General features: G+C 49.4%; 1 protein-coding gene across 5 annotated transcripts in view; it reads left to right on the top strand.

Moving 5' to 3' along the window:
* The window catches only part of LOC137802179 (unconventional myosin-XVIIIa-like), a 63,238-nt gene that overhangs the window by 19,174 nt on the left and 26,564 nt on the right, over nt 1-17,500 (top strand). For all 5 annotated transcript variants that reach the window (XM_068599822.1, XM_068599818.1, XM_068599820.1 and 2 more), the window contains 14 exons: nt 1-50; nt 176-239; nt 484-628; nt 2,966-3,136; nt 3,884-3,977; nt 4,456-4,648; nt 6,579-6,665; nt 8,258-8,396; nt 8,794-8,953; nt 9,028-9,214; nt 10,126-10,351; nt 10,428-10,537; nt 12,330-12,395; nt 13,445-13,573. The exon at nt 1-50 is cut by the window's left edge and continues 51 nt beyond it. In XM_068599822.1, the coding sequence (XP_068455923.1) occupies nt 1-50; nt 176-239; nt 484-628; nt 2,966-3,136; nt 3,884-3,977; nt 4,456-4,648; nt 6,579-6,665; nt 8,258-8,396; nt 8,794-8,953; nt 9,028-9,214; nt 10,126-10,351; nt 10,428-10,537; nt 12,330-12,395; nt 13,445-13,573 (1,821 nt within the window). The remainder of the gene's footprint in view (nt 51-175; nt 240-483; nt 629-2,965; nt 3,137-3,883; nt 3,978-4,455; nt 4,649-6,578; nt 6,666-8,257; nt 8,397-8,793; nt 8,954-9,027; nt 9,215-10,125; nt 10,352-10,427; nt 10,538-12,329; nt 12,396-13,444; nt 13,574-17,500) is intronic.

Here is a 17,500-nt window from a genome sequence, read left to right as displayed (position 1 = left end):
ACCTTTAATGTCTTTTACTACCTGATGGCTGGACTCGACAGCTCTCTGAGGTCAGGATCAATACTATGATGCGAGTCTGCATTGGAACAATACGATGATTGTTGCTGTACGGATGTGTTACTTCTTTGTTGTTGTTGTGATGAGCAGACATGTCCATGTTCTCTGTCCTTTACAGAACGGAGCTGCACCTCAACCACTTGGCTGAAAACAATGCCTTTGGCATCATGCCTCAGACAAAGGTACATCCTGTTGCACAGTGCGACTGACACTTGAAATGCAGCTTCCCAATAGAAATGAGGACAGGTCAGAAAGTGAATAATCACTGACATCTGTCAACAACTATGGTGAACCTTTGCAGCCATCAGTCATACTCGTCATATTAATATGACAAGTTGCTCAATCTCCCAGCGTTACCTTAAGACTCTTGTAGAGGATTTATTTGAATCGTTAATCATTTAATTTGCCGTCATGTGCACCGGCCAGGCGGAGGATAAGCAGCGGGCCTCCCAGATGTTTTCCAAGCTGCAAGCAGCCATGAAGGTTCTGGGGATCAGCGGCGATGAGCAGAGGGCCGTCTGGCTCGTCCTCGGGGCCGTCTACCACCTGGGCTCTGCAGGCGCCACGAAGGGTAACACCTCTCCATTCTGTAGCTGCATGCCGTGTTATTAAGGATGTAATAACCAGTCACAGAGATCACTGTTGATTTGCAAGCTCTGCAGTTCACGATGTAGAAGACAACATTTCACAACATGACTCAACACTGTAATCACACACGTGAGCGTGTTATGCGAGACAATTTAAAAAGATGTTTCTCAGTGCACAGCTGCACAGGAGCTCCGATCCACGGCTCTAAACTAAAGAGGGAGGCAGGAAACGGGTGTCAGGGTCCAGGATTTCTCTCCAGCGGTTCATTTATAACTATTATTATTAGTCCTCAACATCCAAGACAAATGCAGACTTTATTAACCGTTTTCAATAATATCTAATAACTCTGTGAATGCATGCACGAGATGCATTTGCAGTGTTTTTAGATGCTATTATACTAGTTTTTATATATATTTCATGTGTAAACTGCTGCAGTGAGCACAACTGGTATTCATTAATCGCTCTGGTGCTCTGCCACTAGCAAGGTCTCATGAACCAGAATAGTCTGCAAACATGTGGATGCTTTTCCTGAGCGAGGCGCTGCTTTGAACTGAATGTGAAGTTACACGAGACGCATTGAATTCCTTTCATCCTCTATAACTCGGTTGACCTTATTAATCCTTACTGATTGATCATTTTACATAATCAAAGCAGGACACAGTGGAACGTGGAAGGAGAGAAAGATTCAATCTTCTGGCTTCAGTCTGGACGAATCTGTTTTATTGTCATGAGGAAGCATCAGAGGCCTAATGGGACGGCGTGAGGATTAGTTTAGTCTTTGAAGCTATTTCAATGATGAAACCTGATGTAAGATTCTTTTAGTAGAAGATCAGATGACTTTCAGTTTACAATGAGACGCCTGCTTTTTAAAAGGCTGGCGCTGTCAAAAAGATGTGTATTATGATGAGATTAGCATCTACGCAGCGTCTCAGTCGGACCCTTGCTTAAGATCGGTTCTCGCGGGCTGGAGAGTTGACTGTGTTTTGCATTGCAAATGTAATTGTAATCTATTACCGTGATGACTTTCAGGGTTTAGACGCAGTACACCGGAATGATTTACTGTCCACGACGCATTGTGACGGTGTGTTTTTGGCTCCCGACATGTTTGTTCGCTCTTTTCTCTGCCTGCATTGTAATTGCCAAATCATTGTCAGCGATCCCTCCAGCTGGCTGCCAATCTTCTTGATAGCAGCACAGGAACACTTTGAAAAGGCTCAGAAATTATTATCGGCCCATAACACAGACACTTACCAACATCTAATCTGCAAATGACTGGGAGATTTATGGCCTGAGACTGCTGAACACACAGCGCTTCTCATGGAGAAACAAGGCATGATGGGAGTTATGCCCGATAGTCAACACGTTGGTGCCAATTACATTCTGTCTCGTGTCGACGGGGATGTTGAGTTTATTCATTAAGGCACTCTAATCATAATCCGGTCCATTAAAAAAAAGAAAAAGGTTTCTCTGCGGGTTCTTTCGTGTGATTGATTGCATCAGACGTTATAAACTATTTTAAATATTGAGTGCAGCGTCATGGTGCGCCAGCAGAGGGCAGCACTGGTCTCTTTTCCACCAAAACTAATTACAGGAGCGCCTGAAATGAACTTCCTTCCCTGACGCAACACGTCTGTTCAATAAGCGTATGTAAATATCACACTGAGTCCGGGTGCTTCTAAGGCCAAGTATAGTAAATATGTATTTATTTTCTAATCTCTAAAAGTCATAAACTCTGTTATATTTTGATTCAGTAATATCTAGAAATATTGGCAAACCCAATTTCCTCTTTTTGATGATTTACCGGAATTTCAATTACGGTGTTGGCGCACGTCTCTCACAGCCGATGTTCAAGCGTCTGTCCTCGTCGTGACAAGCGTCCTGCTAATCTGATGAAACAGATAGAGCTTCCTCTCAAGTCCCAGAAGATACCGCTTCACGCTGGATTAAAACTCCGGCTTGCACTCGTATCTGCATGTTTCCGTCACTCAGCCACCAGATTAAAAGAGAACACTGTTTCCCAACAGAGGGCTTCATGTAAACACATTCATTGTGTCCCCTAATTATAAGTTTTGCTTTCATTCTGGAGATATTAAAAAGGGAAATTATCACTTCATAGACATATTTTTAGACATGAAACCGTCGAGCGGATTCGCCTTCTTTTTCTGCTTCTGTCCTTCTGTACATCTGAGCGTGCGGTGAGTGCACGTCCTCACCAGCTGCGTCCGTGTCGCCGTGACCGGAGACGGGCGAAGCCGCCGGCTAGCCGGTACCCGCGCCGTTGGCAGAAGGGCTAATGGAGGTTTTCATGCACGTGTCTCAGCTGGCAGGAAACAATTTGCACGTCATGAGTGGGCCCAGAAGGCAGCCTACCTGCTGGGCTGCACCCTGGAGGAGCTCTCCTCCTCCGTCTTCAAGCTCCAGGCCAAGGGCGCGCTGCCCAGAGCCAGCTCCATCCGCCAGGCTGCAGACGGAAATGGCTCAGCAGATGCAGGTACTCCAGCGACCGCATTCACCAACAGACTATTTCCTCTTCATTCCTCCCCCTCCCCCCACCATCTCCCTCCTCTTCCTCTTTGTCACGCTGTTTCCACACACACACGCACACGCATACGCCTCTGCTCATCACTGGAGGGAAATTGCATGCTCTGGAGAAAGTAAAGCTTATCTTAGTAATGAATACCACAGCTTTACAATGGCTATTGAAAGATAAGTACACACACTGTGTCGGGACAAGCAATTTTGGATCTGCTGCTCGTTCATTGTCCTTGAAATCATAATTGCCTCACATTGATTTTTCACATGCTTTCCGTCAGGACTGCAGCGCTCTTTGAAGGGCGGTAGGATACAGTTAGAAGTCGGTCACAGATGGGCTGGACGGAGTTGACCTCCGCTTCACCTTCCCTGCACATGGCCATACAGTCACATGTGAAAATGCTCCATTTTCTGTGCGAGTGGGATGAACTGAGAGTTTAACAGGTGGCCGTCGCCGCGAGGCGCAGACGAGACGCCTGGTTGATCGGACCATTTCAGAAACACCTGAGACGTAGAAGACGCTGCTTACACACCATTAGACCCCATTTGAATTCTTTATGTCTGCGCATAATATGCACAAATAGGACTATTTGGAACATCATTTTGAAACACATGCGCTTCCTTTTCCATCAAATTCACCTGCTAGTCTTGTGGTTAGTGGATGGAGATGTGCTATGAGCGTTTCTGATCTGGCTGCCTCTCCTAGCGGGACCCAAAGCCACGGCCGTGGACTGTCTGGAGGCCATGGCGTCGGGGCTTTACTCCGAACTCTTCACCACGCTCATCTCTTTAATAAACCGGTGAGTGTTTCTGATCCTGTGCTTTCCTCTAGCTGTGTCCAACTGAAGACGACATGTTTGTGGCTGCAGCGTTCCATAACGGACGCTGCAGACGCCGCGCGGCATCTTTCATCTGGATGCTGGCATCTTGAGCTGAATCTTACAGAACGGCTGAGGTGTTTCTGAAAGGGGAGGGGCTTAAGACGTCCAGACAAGGTTGTTTTTTAACGGGTAGTCGGGAGTATAAGATGCCATTTTGACTGTGTGCTTGGATTTAGCTTTTTGAATAAAAGTAAGATTATGTTTAGTGAGGGTTACAGTTAGGGATGTGGTGGAGAGAGCTAAGGTTAAAGCCAGGGGTTATATGCAGCGAATGCAATCAATACAATGCGGTCTCAAGCATCTGTGTGTGTGTGTGTGTGTGTGTGTGTGTGTGTGTGTGTGTGTGTGTGTGTGTGTGTGTGTGTGTGTGTGTGTGTGTGTGCCCTGTGTGCTCCAGGGCCTTGAGATCCAGCCAGCACTCCCTGTGCTCTCTGCTCATCGTGGACACACCGGGCTTTCAAAACCCCCGGCTGGCCAAGCGCGAGTGCGGTGCCACCTTTGAGGATCTTTGCCACAACTACACTCAGGAACGCCTGCACGGCCTCTTCTACCAGCGCACCTTCACTCAGGAGCTGGAGAGATACAAAGAGGTACGGACATGTGAAGCGTGCACGCAACCAAACCCTGCCTCTTCCTGCCGCCTCTCCTTCTGCCTCTCTCTCCCTTCGTCTGCTGCTTCCTCTCAGATCAGCTCCGATAGCGTGCACATGCGTTCAACACCTGATCCCTCCCACCTGCCACGAGCAGTGACAAGCCAGCGTGGTTCTGGTGGTAGCCCTTCTCATTAGCGATGCCAGTCTTCACCTCCTCTGCCGGATCAAAGGAAAGTCACTCGGCTGCCTTTGGGAGCCACGCCCATGAGCACGGCAGTCTTCTTCCTGCTGCGAGCTGTGCAGCGCCGGACCACAGCTCGGCTGGAAGAACTCGAGATACGAATGTGAAGGATGCGTTTTCTTTCATCGCTGACATCAATATCTAATCATGACGACTATCCCGACTTCTAATACCCTTCTTATTTAAAACTCACAGTAAAAGAAGGATCCTGGGATTTCCACCCACGGTCCCGCCCACGCCGCCGCTGGGAGAATGAATTGGAGCGAAATTAAGGATTGCATAAATGTGTGTGTAGTAACTCTCTCTTGTCAGTGCAACTTTGAATTATAAGAAGCTGTGAAACCGCCATTGAAAACTGGGTCAAATTCATTTACCAATATCGATAACCGGACGTGAAGGTTAAACATTTCTTTAAATATTCTAACCGCTGCATTTCCAAAAATAGAATAAAAAGACATTCTCTGCATGCCGACAGGAGGAGAAGACGGTTTCTGCTCCTACTTGACTTAAAGTGTCTGTGACGCTGTCAGCTGCAGCATCGAGCGCCGCCGCACGCCGCTCTGCTCCGGTGGAAGTCATTTACTGTATTTATTTCCACTTTTATCCCTGAAATGTTATTATGTGCAACAGTAATGAAATCTTTTAGAGTTCCCATTTACCCACAGGAAAAGCAGCCTTATAAATGCCAAATGTTCTTGTTATTATAATAGATTTGTTGTGGCTTTATTTATTTTTTTACATCTAAAATGCCATAGTTTTTACATTTCAATATCCATACAAACCTTGTGAGTTATTATGGATGTCTGCGCATTCACGAGGCGCAGTTAGGGTTAGAGTTAGGGTTTTAACATGAGGGCCGTGCTGCAGCCTGCAGCCTGCATCCAGCAGCCTGCATCCTGCATCCTGCAGCCTGCAGCCTGCAGCCTGCATCCAGCATCCTGCAGCCTGCAGCCTGCATCCAGCAGCCTGCATCCTGCATCCTGCAGCCTGCATCCAGCATCCTGCAGCCTGCATCCAGCAGCCTGCATCCAGCATCCTGCAGCCTGCAGCCTGCATCCAGCAGCCTGCATCCTGCATCCTGCAGCCTGCATCCTGCAGCCTGCAGCAGGCCTCCATTGTCTCATGTGGAGAACAGACAGCAATTCTTGTCTTTTATGATTAAATCACCTGCCAACAATCTTTTGTTGAGTTGTTGTGTGTATGAAATAAGTGGCATTATAATTCCTCACAGAGAAGTTTGGATGTCTTTTGTCAGAACGATGATCAAGAACATTGAACACAGGAAAGCTGGAATCAGCAAATGTGTCGAGTTTGATGATTCTGTTGATCAACTTATTGATTCATCGTTGAACTCTCGTAGAAGTTACTCCTGTAACTTGTAGAAGTTACTCCTGTAACTCTTGTAGCGTCATGTGAGCGTCATGTGAGCGTCATGTGAGCGTCAGCGTCACATGGAGGCCAGGTCTCTGAGCGCTCAAAGGGGGCGTGGCATCTTGTCTCGGTCTCGGTAGCAACGCATTAAGCCTGTAAGGTAACCACCATGATGACATGTGTCAATCAAATTCAAAAAGATCATCTTCGGAGAAGCTTTTCTTTGAGTTTGTGAAGACCCAGCATGACCTGAATGTCCTGTTTCTTTGACGTGCGTCCTCCTCAGTCAGTAAGGAGTCTTCTGTGCTCCTGCAGGAGAACATGGAGCTGGCGTTGGACCACCTGGAGCCCAGCAGCTCCCTGTCGGTGGCCGTGGTGGACCAGGCCTCCAGCCAGGCGCTGGTGAGTTCTGCTCTTCGTGTGTCGGCTGTCTGCGTCTCGGCTCGCAAGTCTTTGATGATCTGTTTTTACTTGGTTATCTGAATCCTTTTCATTCAACAATAAACACAATCTTTTGGCGTTGGGAGTTTTCCTCCTGTGAGTTGTATTGAAAGGTGTTTGGCAGAGGCTCAAACGGGAGAGGAGGAGCGGGAACAGAAAGGTTATAGAATTGACATTAAGAAAGAAAATCAATGTTTGGCCTCTGCAGCCTGTGATCTGCACCATGGAAACAGAAATGGCAGAGTTTACAGAGTCATAGATCACTTTGCTGTAACTCCAATATGTTGGCATTGAGTGCTTTACTTTGTATAGGGCCCACAGTCTAATGGGAATGTCATCAGAAGCATTGAACCGAAGAACATCAGACTGAAAAGCAAAGGGGAAAAACGCAGATCCTTCAAAGTCATTTCTAAAGTCAACTTTAAAGATCTGCTGCTTTGAATAAAAAAGACAGTTTGATTTCTCTTTTTTCTCAACTCACATTTATTCTTTTTTCCTCCTGTTGGAGCTCAGATGTCCGTTATCGCAAACAGCCTCAACGCTTAATTCACGGCCTCAAAGTTGTCATATGTCTCCTCCAAACTGATCCTCTGTGTTGTATTTGAAGTCAGCGCAGTGTGCTCTGCTGATAAGGACGTCTCCAGTGTCGCTTCCTGATAGCTGCTAAAAAACACATTTGGTTTTGTGAGTTTGGATCCCGAGATCCCTGCTGGATCCAACCGAGCCGCCTCGGAGCGGAGATCAATGTCCCTGCAGCTCATTGTCATCTACACAACTACAGCGGCTTATTTCATCATCTGAACTCGCAGGACTCTGGCAGCAGCTACAGAAACACACCGTGTGCTTCAAAATGCTAAAGCTGCGCTGTCCTTGTTGGTTATCATACACAGACGCACGGAAAGAGCTCTCCCTTATTCCATGATCATCAATGCCGGAGAGGGTTTTGTTTCCTTCTCTGTGCTCACACTAATTGTAATACTAATTGTATTAGTTTTTAATCCCCCCCCGCGCCACTCTCTGTATTCATGAGCTCTTTTTTGTTTCCATTTTCGATTATAAGGAAAAGCTAAATTGATTCTGCCATTATCGCAGCAACTGCCGGAGGCTGCAGAGAACACAAATTATGTTGGAACTTTCCCTGCGGATGCTAGCCGTGCTATCAGGCACAACGGCTCACACTGCTAAAAACATATAGCAGCTCAACACTTCCACTAGAAAAGAGATTGAAGGGAACATCTCTCGGGATCTTCCACAAGCAGCAGTGTTTATGTTCGCCCAGAAAGAGGATAAAAAGACATCAGCAGTACCCTCCTGAAGCGGCCCCTGAATAGCTAAGCTAGCGTCCTCGTGGCAAGGCGGGTAACTGCTGAGTGAGTGACAGTTGGTGCTCCGCTAGAACGTTAGCTCAAAGCTACAGCCGTGGCGCTAGTCTTCAGCTAGCTTCGGTGATTGTTTTTCTCCTCATGTGCCGTGTTTCCAGCAGGTAAACAGAGCGTGATGTGTCTCGGCTACGATCGCTCCGAGGAGCTGTGACCTCTGTGTTTATTGGACAGGTGCGTCCGGCGCGGCCCGAGGAGGCGCGCGGCCTGCTGTGGCTGATGGAGGAGGAGGCGCTGCAGCCCGGAGGCTCCGAGGAAACCCTGTTGGCACGTCTCTTCAGCTACTACGGGCCGGCGGAGGGCGAGAGCAAAGGCATGACACACCTGCAGTCTGCTGACATCAGCTGCTCATTCCTCTTTTGAATACAAAATAAAAAGAGATATTATATCCAAATCTCATTAACGCCATAGTAATAATATTTATGATGTTGCCAAACCTAAGTAAACATTCTTGGTGTGAACTTTCATCTCTGTTGCTTTTGGCATTAAATATGATGTGATTACATGTGATGGAGGAATGTTTCTTTACTCTAGAAACAGGTTAACTTCAGATGCAGACATGTCAGCGTGCACTTTGTCACAACCTCTGGGACACAGTGAAGTGTCTTTGTCTATATTCATGAAACTGAACTCCATAGAGTTCCAGAAAAGTCTAGTTTCAGAGACTGGAGGCTGCTCGGCCCTCACACGACCTCCTGCATCTACAACAGGTCACACTTTCCTCTTGAAGAGTGAAAAGGATCGCCACTTCCTGCTGGGCCACAGTCACGGGACCGACTGGGTGGAGTACGACGCCTGCGGGTGGCTGAACTACGCCAAGCAGAACCCTGCATCGACCAACGCTGCAAGCCTGCTGCAGGACTCCCAGAAGTAAGCGTCAGCTGGAGGGGGGTGGGGGGGGGTCTGAGACCGAGCTGCAGGTTGACGTCGTGCATCTCTTGCAGGAAGCTCATCAGCTCGTTGTTCGCGGGCCGTGCGGCTGGAGCCACGGTGCTTTCCGGGTCCATCGCGGGCCTGGAAGGCGTTTCCCAGCTGTCCCTGCGCCGGGCCACCAGCATGAGGAAGACCTTCACCACCGGGGTGGCTGCCATGAAGAAGAAGTCCTTGTGCATCCAGATAAAGCTTCAAGTGGTGAGAGGAACCAACCAGTCAGACCTTGTTTCTACGCGTCCAAAGAACCGCGTGCCTCGTACCGCCAAGGACGCCGAAGGTCGACATCCGGTCCGCCGCCTTCATTCATCCTGTTTGTGGAGGCAACCTGACAGCTTGATGCGGCCAGTAAATCAAGGCTCATCGTGGTGAATTTGTGTAGTCGTGTCCTTTGGACACTGTCGCCGACACAAATTGCCCTCCAAAGCTTTAAATGAAACTGATGGGATGACGGCCCATATCTGGACTGCACCCAGAGATTTTAAAATGATGTTAGGCCTTGTGTTAGTGCGCCATGAGAACAGCGCTGTCTGCAGCTATTTGAGCCTTCTGCAGGATTATTCTCTAGCATTTTATGAATCCAATACTATGAGGTGTTTTTATACATTATCTGCACATTGTTATGATAAAAACATGATGTTAAGATATGGAGGAAGGCTGACTGTGAGGCGTGGACTCATCCTTATGAATAGCAACAACCATGAGAGGAAAGGTGACACACGTTGTGGTGAAAACTATTTGAATCAGAACACCAGAATCACTGCAGTAGTCACAGAAGCATCATATGCCCCTTTGAGATTATATAGAAATAAACAAACAAAAAATATGTAAAAACTGAAAGGAACAAGAGACACACAGACCTAAAATCAGGCTTTACACATGTCGATGTTTCCATAATAACGGTTCCAGTGTCAGAGGTAGAGTTCACACAGCTCTCAGAATTAAGACCGTCGACCTCCATGTGACCTTCGAAACACAGCGTTCTCACTTCATGTGGCGTTGTGAGGTGTGCGTGTCCGAACCAACATGCGTAGCATTGGGTTGCTAAGCTACTGCTGAGCGGCTCGTTCCATGGACATGTGGGAAGTATTCTGCTGCTCTTTGTTTTCCAGGATGCTCTGCTCGACATGGTGCGGAGGTCCAGGATTCACTTTGTTCACTGCATATTGCCGAAGGCCGACGCCCTCAAGGCTCTGTGTGGATCCCTGTTCAAAGCCGGGGAGTGTGAGGCTCCCGTGGAGCCGGGAGATCCCGGCTTAATGCAGCTGGACGTGGCCTTGCTGCGTGCTCAGCTGCGCGGCTCCAAGCTGCTGGACGCTCTGCGGCTCTACAGGCAAGGTGAGGGCGCCGCCTCGCTGAAGGAACGCAGAGCGCTGCAGGATCTAACGCTGCTGTTGCATGCCCACCTTCACAGGTTACCCCGACCACATGGTGTTCTCTGAGTTTCGCCGGCGGTTCGACGTGCTGGCGCCGCACCTCTCCAAGAAGCACGGCAGGAACTACATCGTGAAGGACGAGAGGAGAGTGAGTCAATCCACTGGAGAGGAAACGTGCCGCTCCGCCAGCGGAGATTAATGTGGTGAAGAGGCAGCTTCATTACATTGTCAGCAGTCAACTGACAGAGTAATAAACCCTCATTCATCAGAGCCGTTGGAATTATCTAATCAATTTAACCTCATCAGGATCACTTCTGTTGAAGAGGAAGATGTGGCTTCATATTTAGAAAGTCTGCTCAAAACAACAAAACACCATTCATGAAGATGCTCTTACTGTGTCTTCTGTTGTCGCCGCCAAGGTTCCCCGTCTGTAGTGCTGTTGTTTCAAATGGACCTCTGCAGCAGAAGCTCTGCTTGAAGTGGGAGAAATATACAAGTTGGTTTTGAGAGAGAAACAAGAGCGAGTGAAAGAATGGGGTTAAAGGAGAGCAAAGCGGCCGCTGCTGCGCCGCTGCTGCGCCGCTGCTGCGCCGCTGCTGCGCCGCTGCTGCGCCGCTGCTGCGCCGCTGCTGCGCCGCTGCGTTCCACACACAAGCTCCTCAGAGCTCATGACAAACCTGCAGGTGTCATGTAGGCAGCTCTCTGCCCGCAGGCCGCCGCAACAACGCTGCCACAGTGTGCGGCACGCAGAGGCCCCAGAGGCCCCAGAGGCCCCTGAGGCTGCAGAGGCCCCTGAGGCCCCAGAGGCCCCTGAGGCCCCTGAGGCTGCAGAGGCCCCAGAGGCCCCAGAGGCCCCAGAGGCCCCTGAGGCTGCAGAGGCCCCTGAGGCCCCTGAGGCCCCAGAGGCCCCTGAGGCTGCAGAGGCCCCAGAGGCCCCAGAGGCCCCTGAGGCTGCAGAGGCCCCAGAGGCCCCAGAGGCCCCTAAGGCTGCAGAGGCCCCAGAGGCCGCAGAGGCTGCAGAGGCCCCAGAGGCTGCAGAGGCCCCTGAGGCCGCAGAGGCTGCAGAGGCCCCAGAGGCTGCAGAGGCCCCTGAGGCTGCAGAGGCTCCTGAGGCCCCAGAGGCCCCTGAGGCTGCAGAGGCTGCAGAGGCTCCTGAGGCCCCAGAGGCCCCTGAGGCTGCAGAGACTGCAGAGGCTCCTGAGGCTGCAGAGGCCCCTGAGGCCCCAGAGGCTGCAGAGACTGCAGAGGCCCCAGACGCCCATGAGGCTGCAGAGGCCCCAAAGGCCCCTGAGACTGCAGATACTGCAGAGACTGCAGAGGACCCTGAGGCTCCAGAGGCCCCTAAAGCCCCAGAGGCTCCAGAGGCCTCTGAGGCCTCTGAGGCTGCAGAGACTGCAGAGGCTGCTGAGGCTCCAGAGGCCCCAGAGACTGCAGAGGCCCCTGAGGTTGCAGAGGCCTCTGAGGCCCCAGAGGCTCCTGAAGCCCCAGAGACTGCAGAGGCTCCAGGCCAGCCGCTGCTGTGCCTCTGCTTCAGCTGTGTGTGTTCAACACACAGTGTGTGTGTGTGTGCGGGGGGGGGGGCAGGTGGATTACGAGGGGACAAGTTGTAAATGCTTTGTGGTTGGGAGGTTCTGAGGAGTCAAACTTTTTCTGTGCCTCCCGACTTGCTTTAAAAACAGAAATGGATGTGAGAGAGGAGGGGGGGCGAGCGGGGGGGGGGGGGGGGGGGGCGCTGTGCCATTTGTTCAGCATGGCACCTCAGGGGAGCTGTGGACTACTGAAGTGTCGCGGCGTCAGTAGAAGCTCCCTCTGGATGCAGCAGTTGAAAGACTAAGTGTGTTTGTGTGTGTACATGTGTGTGTACATGTTTGTGTGTGTACATGTTTGTGTACATGTGTGTGTGCATGCTTGTGTTTGTGTGCATGTGTGTCTTCTCGCAGGCGGTGGAGGAGCTGCTGGAGTCCTTGGATCTGGAGAGGAGCAGCTTCCACATGGGCCTCAGTCGGGTGAGTCCACACGCAGCTTTGAAGTGAAGCTTCAGTGTGAATCTCTGACAGCTCTGAGCAGCACGAGGCTCTTCACACCTGTCCCTCCTCCAGGTGGCTTCTCTTCCTCTTTGTTGCCCAGCCGTTCCCTTCTTCAGGAGTGTAGCCGTGGCAACCCCAGAGCCCCACCCCCCTCTCTTTCTGTTCAGGTCATCAGAGCAAATTCTCACAAGTGATGGCCCTCTTTGTTTTTCCCCGTGACCGTTGTAAAGTAATCACAGTAAACTCTGCCGGCACACTGAGGTCTAATCCCGTCAGCAGGAAGGGAATCAAAGGACCCATCATGTAAAAACAGGACTTGTGCTCCCACATATGTGCTGCACTCCTTTCAAAGCAGAGAGACGGCGGCGGCGCATGGAGCCTCACTTTGAGTGTGAAATGGACTCAGAAGCAGACGAGCACAGTCGGCCATTCGCAGAGCACTGCTGTGGCGTCCTAGCAACCTGGCTCACTTGCACGCCAATTACAGCATGCAACCCGACGGCAGCATTAGAGACGCCCCGTGTCTAAAAACAGCACGCCAAGGACGCTTTTACATGAGGACAAACAGCTCCAGCCCCCGCTGAGACATCTCAACAGTAATGTTGGAATCGACCCTCCAGAAGCTGCTCCATCATTTACAGCTTCGGCTTCGCTAACAAATCACGAATGAATCTGTTGTTCGTAAAGCGTCGGGGTCTTAATCGCTGGCTGCCATCATGTGTTTTATGCCTTCTCAGTGCTGATCCCTCTGACGGACAGGTGATCTGCTTCATGTCGGCTGTTTACCTGAGTTCTACCTTTTGGCCGAGATTAGAAGCAGACAAGGCCGATAGTCCGAGATAATAACTTAATCGCAGCTTTCCCACTGAGATAAGACTCACTTACACTGCCTCCTATTGATTAACTGCTTCAGTGCTAATTTACCTTTTAACTCAGTCCTGTTTATATTTATGAAATTATATTGTTTTGGCTAAAATAAGCGTATCCATCACTAGTAAGTTCACTTGGTTTGGTGTGTTTTGTTCCAGTTGTTCTTCAGAGCCGGCAGCTTGGCCAAGCTGGAGGAGCAGAGGGATGAGCAGACCAGGTGTAATCTCACCCTGTTCCAGGCCACCTGCAGAGGATACCTGGCACGGCAGGCCTTCAAGAAGAGGAAGGTAGGACCGCCGTCACATGAGAAGCTTCACCTTGTGTTCCAGTTAATGCGAAGCCCAAAACAACAAGGGTGACACATCTAAACTGAATCAGCACACCTTTATCTGGAGAGAAGAGCTTCAAAAGGACATGTAAGGTCCATCCATCCAGTCGCTATCACATGGTATGAAGTAGGTGGAGCATGTGGGCCCAGAGGCTCGGTCCCCAGGGGGAGTTCATGGTTCACAGCTCATGTTAGCTCTGCGCGTTGAAACCAGCCGGCTGTAACTCTTCAGCTCATTATAAATGCGTTATGTGAATGTGTTGCCCTCTCCTCTTGCCTCCTGTTCCGTAATGCATCCAATCAGCTCTCCCAGGGGGATATTTGAAAGAGACACGTCCTTTTCTGTCGTGCATCCTTATCAAACGCCGTGCTGACTCACACACCCATCTGCTCCACCCGTCCTCCATCTCTCTCCCAGCAGGGGATGGGTCTCTCTGGACCTCACACATGTCCCCTGTGATGTATGGACTCCCACAGCGCTGCGCCCTCTCTGGGATTACTATTTAAGTGAATGTGCCGCTTCAGCTGGCTCGTGATGAACCGGCAGAAACAGAATCAACATCGCTGCTCTCCATCAGTATGACGTGCCGTGAGCGAGGAGAAATCTTACATATGACGCCAGTAAAACTATGAAATTGACATCTTTGCAATGAGCTGAATGCATGTTTTGCACTACTGGACGTCCTGCTCCTCCTGTTGTTGCTCCCCCGTGAGTCCAGCCTGAGGAATGGATGCTGCTGGAACACGGGGAACCGAGAGAGATGTGTTTTCTTTAATAGGTTCAGAGGTCATTATTCACACAGTGGAGCAGGCTCAGAGCCTGGTGCTTCCTAATCTGTGAGAAGGAGAAGTACATCAACAGCGAGGACACATTCAAAATTGCTAAGCAACTGTGCAATTACAGAAGTCATTAGCAAAGAGGCAGTTTGTTTCCCTCTGCCTCGTGGGCGCCTTATCGCGCAAAAATACATCTTTAAGAGAGAAAGAAGTTCATCAGATATCGTAACCTCATTGCTCTTAAACTCAGTGTCACATGACTGAATGTGACTGCAGAGTCTATGAAGTCTATCGAGTCTATGAAGGCCAAGTCTGGTCTGTCCAGGTAGAGTCTATGAAGCTGGTCTGTCCAGGTAGAGTCTATGAAGCTGGTCTGTCCAGGTAGAGTCTATGAAGTCTGGTCTGTCCAGGTAGAGTCTAGGAAGCTGGTCTGTCCAGGTAGAGTCTAGGAAGCTGGTCTGTCCAGGTAGAGTCTATGAAGCTGGTCTGTCCAGGTAGAGTCTATGAAGCTGGTCTGTCCAGGTAGAGTCTATGAAGTCTGGTCTGTCCAGGTAGAGTCTATGAAGTCTGGTCTGTCCAGGTAGAGTCTATGAAGCTGGTCTGTCCAGGTAGAGTCTATGAAGCTGGTCTGTCCAGGTAGAGTCTATGAAGCTGGTCTGTCCAGGTAGAGTCTATGAAGCTGGTCTGTCCAGGTAGAGTCTATGAAGCTGGTCTGTCCAGGTAGAGTCTATAATAATAATAATGATGCCATCAGAATATGACAGATGAGCTGAGCTGTCCTGCTGGTAAACAAAGGCCATCGTCCTGTTTGCAGACGTGAAGGCAAAGTCTGAGGTGCCTTTTGTTGTGAAGTGCATTTCCTTTAATGGCCAGCAGGGGCGGACTCTTCTGTTGTAAACACAAGTCATGCAGTTTAAAGGGCCCTTGTTCTACCTTTAGTTGTCACCTCTGGAACATTGTCAACATGTGTAGATCGCTGGTTTCAGTCTTCTTGCACACAGCACCATGTTCACTTAGTATGTTTCATGTACAGTGCACCAGTTAGTGGAGTGTGCGCTGTGGGCCGTGCCTCCTTGTGATTGACAGGTCGTATGCGTCATGGTCTTGCAACCTTAACCCTTTCACTGTGTGCTTTCAGTTGATTGAAACATTTTGGTCTCATTCAGCGCTCGTTTCTTCTGGTTGCGAAAAAACAAGATGGCGACGGCCAAAATGATGAAGTCGAGGCTTCAAAGTGGTCGTTCACCACCAAGAGGAGGAGCCCACCGCTTCTTTCTCTCTATATTGTAAACGTGCAGCTGATTCAGTCAGGTTTCTACTGCATTGCAATAATCCAATAATGCACATTATGGAACTCCAGTCTCTTAATAATGGAATGACCTTTCTTATGAAGCCCTCTAAAGGTATTAGTAACATTATTAGGTGGGTATCTGCAGTCAGGCGCAGACGTGAAAATGTGTGCTGTCGAGAAACAAGAAGTGAGGAAGAGTCTGGTTCGCTTCCCTTGATTTCCCCTTTTCTTCCCTGCTCGTCTGCCACAGCGTGCTGCATGCAGCTCATGTGGGAGACCCTCTCTTCTTGCTATCATTACCCAAAAGGACGTTTCTTTCCTGCTGAATCTCATTCTGCTTCTGTTATTCCTGATTCAATTAGTCAACACCAGATTAATGGAACAGAAGCAGGACTGTGCAGGGATTTTCTTCTCTCCGTGATTTACAGAGTGTGTTGCTGTTGAATCTTGAAATAATCATCACATAATAATGCTGTTAGCCTTTCATCCCTGTGTGAATATTGATCGGGCTCCATTGCTCTTGCACTGATTGAAGTGTTCAGAGGCGGCAGGTACAGTAGCTGATGCAGTCGCTGCAGCGACGCCTTCACACTCGCCGCTTGATGTATATTATGTGACAGACGGCCACCAGTTCCCTTGATTGATAGTCTCTGGCATGTTAACCTTGTGAAGCTGTGCCAAGCCCATGTGACATTAAACGACAAAACCATAATTTCTCTTGTGTTTTTCCTCCCCTCCCCCTTCAACCATCAACTGTTCCTCGAGGGGACAACCTGACATTTTAAAAGTCTGTTATTTTGCCTCAGCATTCACGTTTTGTCCTTCAGGGACCCGACAAACTATTTTTATTCAAAAATGACTGCTTTGAAATCTATGTAAAGCTCCAATCATGAGCTACACTGGCACACCTGCTATATTCCTTGCAACATCAGTGACTTATATAAACCTTCATCAGACAGGGCTAGAGAATATGTCCTTTCTTTGAAACAGGCAGACCGCTCTGCATAAGGTGCGTTTCTATATGCAGTGTGTGCCCGTTACATGTTTTAGAAGTCATTGTCAATACCGAGGAAGCGCTGCATCCTCTGAGCGACCAAGGTCTCCGGTTTGTGCTGAAGTTGCATGAGCAGAATGCTCAGGGACCCCAGCATGCAAACACATTCAAATGCACCAGAATACGATGCTTCGGTGTATGAAGACATCCTCCATCAGGTATCTTGAGGTTGGAGGTCACGGGACTTGTTCACAAATTGCGTTGCCAGTTGTCGCACATCGAGCTCTGCAGCGTTGTTTAGCTCCTTGCAGACCAGCCGGCATGTCGGCGCCACTAGATTCATGAAAGAGGACGTCTCGTTTCTCTTGCTGCCGGTATCCTCCCTCTGGCTTCAGGTCCCGGCCCAGCACAGTCTCCTGAGCACAGTGATGTCGGCCAGAAACTGCTTCAAGAGGCCTGGTGCTGCCGCCATGCGTATTGCAGCACTCAGATGTCTGACATATGTGCAGACATGCCTGCATGCATACACATGCACACACACTGAAACAGAAGAGACTTTAGTCCTAATCTTGGCTCACGAGCCTAATTCTCATCCCTCACGTCTCACAGCTGTCACAGCCTCTTAATGTGATGTGAATAGCAACACGTTTATCCACGCCGTTCATGTAGGATCATCTTTTGTTTGTTTTCTATTCAGTTTCGACTAAATATGACAAGTGAGACCTGTTTAAATCTTCTGTCGGAGATGCATTTTGCTCCATGCTAAGGCTTTCACTGTGTGACAAATCCTAATTGGTCATAGAGAGTACCTTCAGGGCGAAATG

This window comes from Clinocottus analis, unplaced genomic scaffold, assembly GCF_023055335.1.
Source record: "Clinocottus analis isolate CAN_PGR_092001 unplaced genomic scaffold, fCliAna1.0.p SCAF_5, whole genome shotgun sequence".
NCBI classification, from domain to species: Eukaryota; Metazoa; Chordata; class Actinopteri; order Perciformes; family Cottidae; genus Clinocottus; species Clinocottus analis.
The sequence above is the reverse complement of the archived record's forward strand: the minus strand, read 5'-3'. Positions and strand labels throughout refer to the sequence as shown.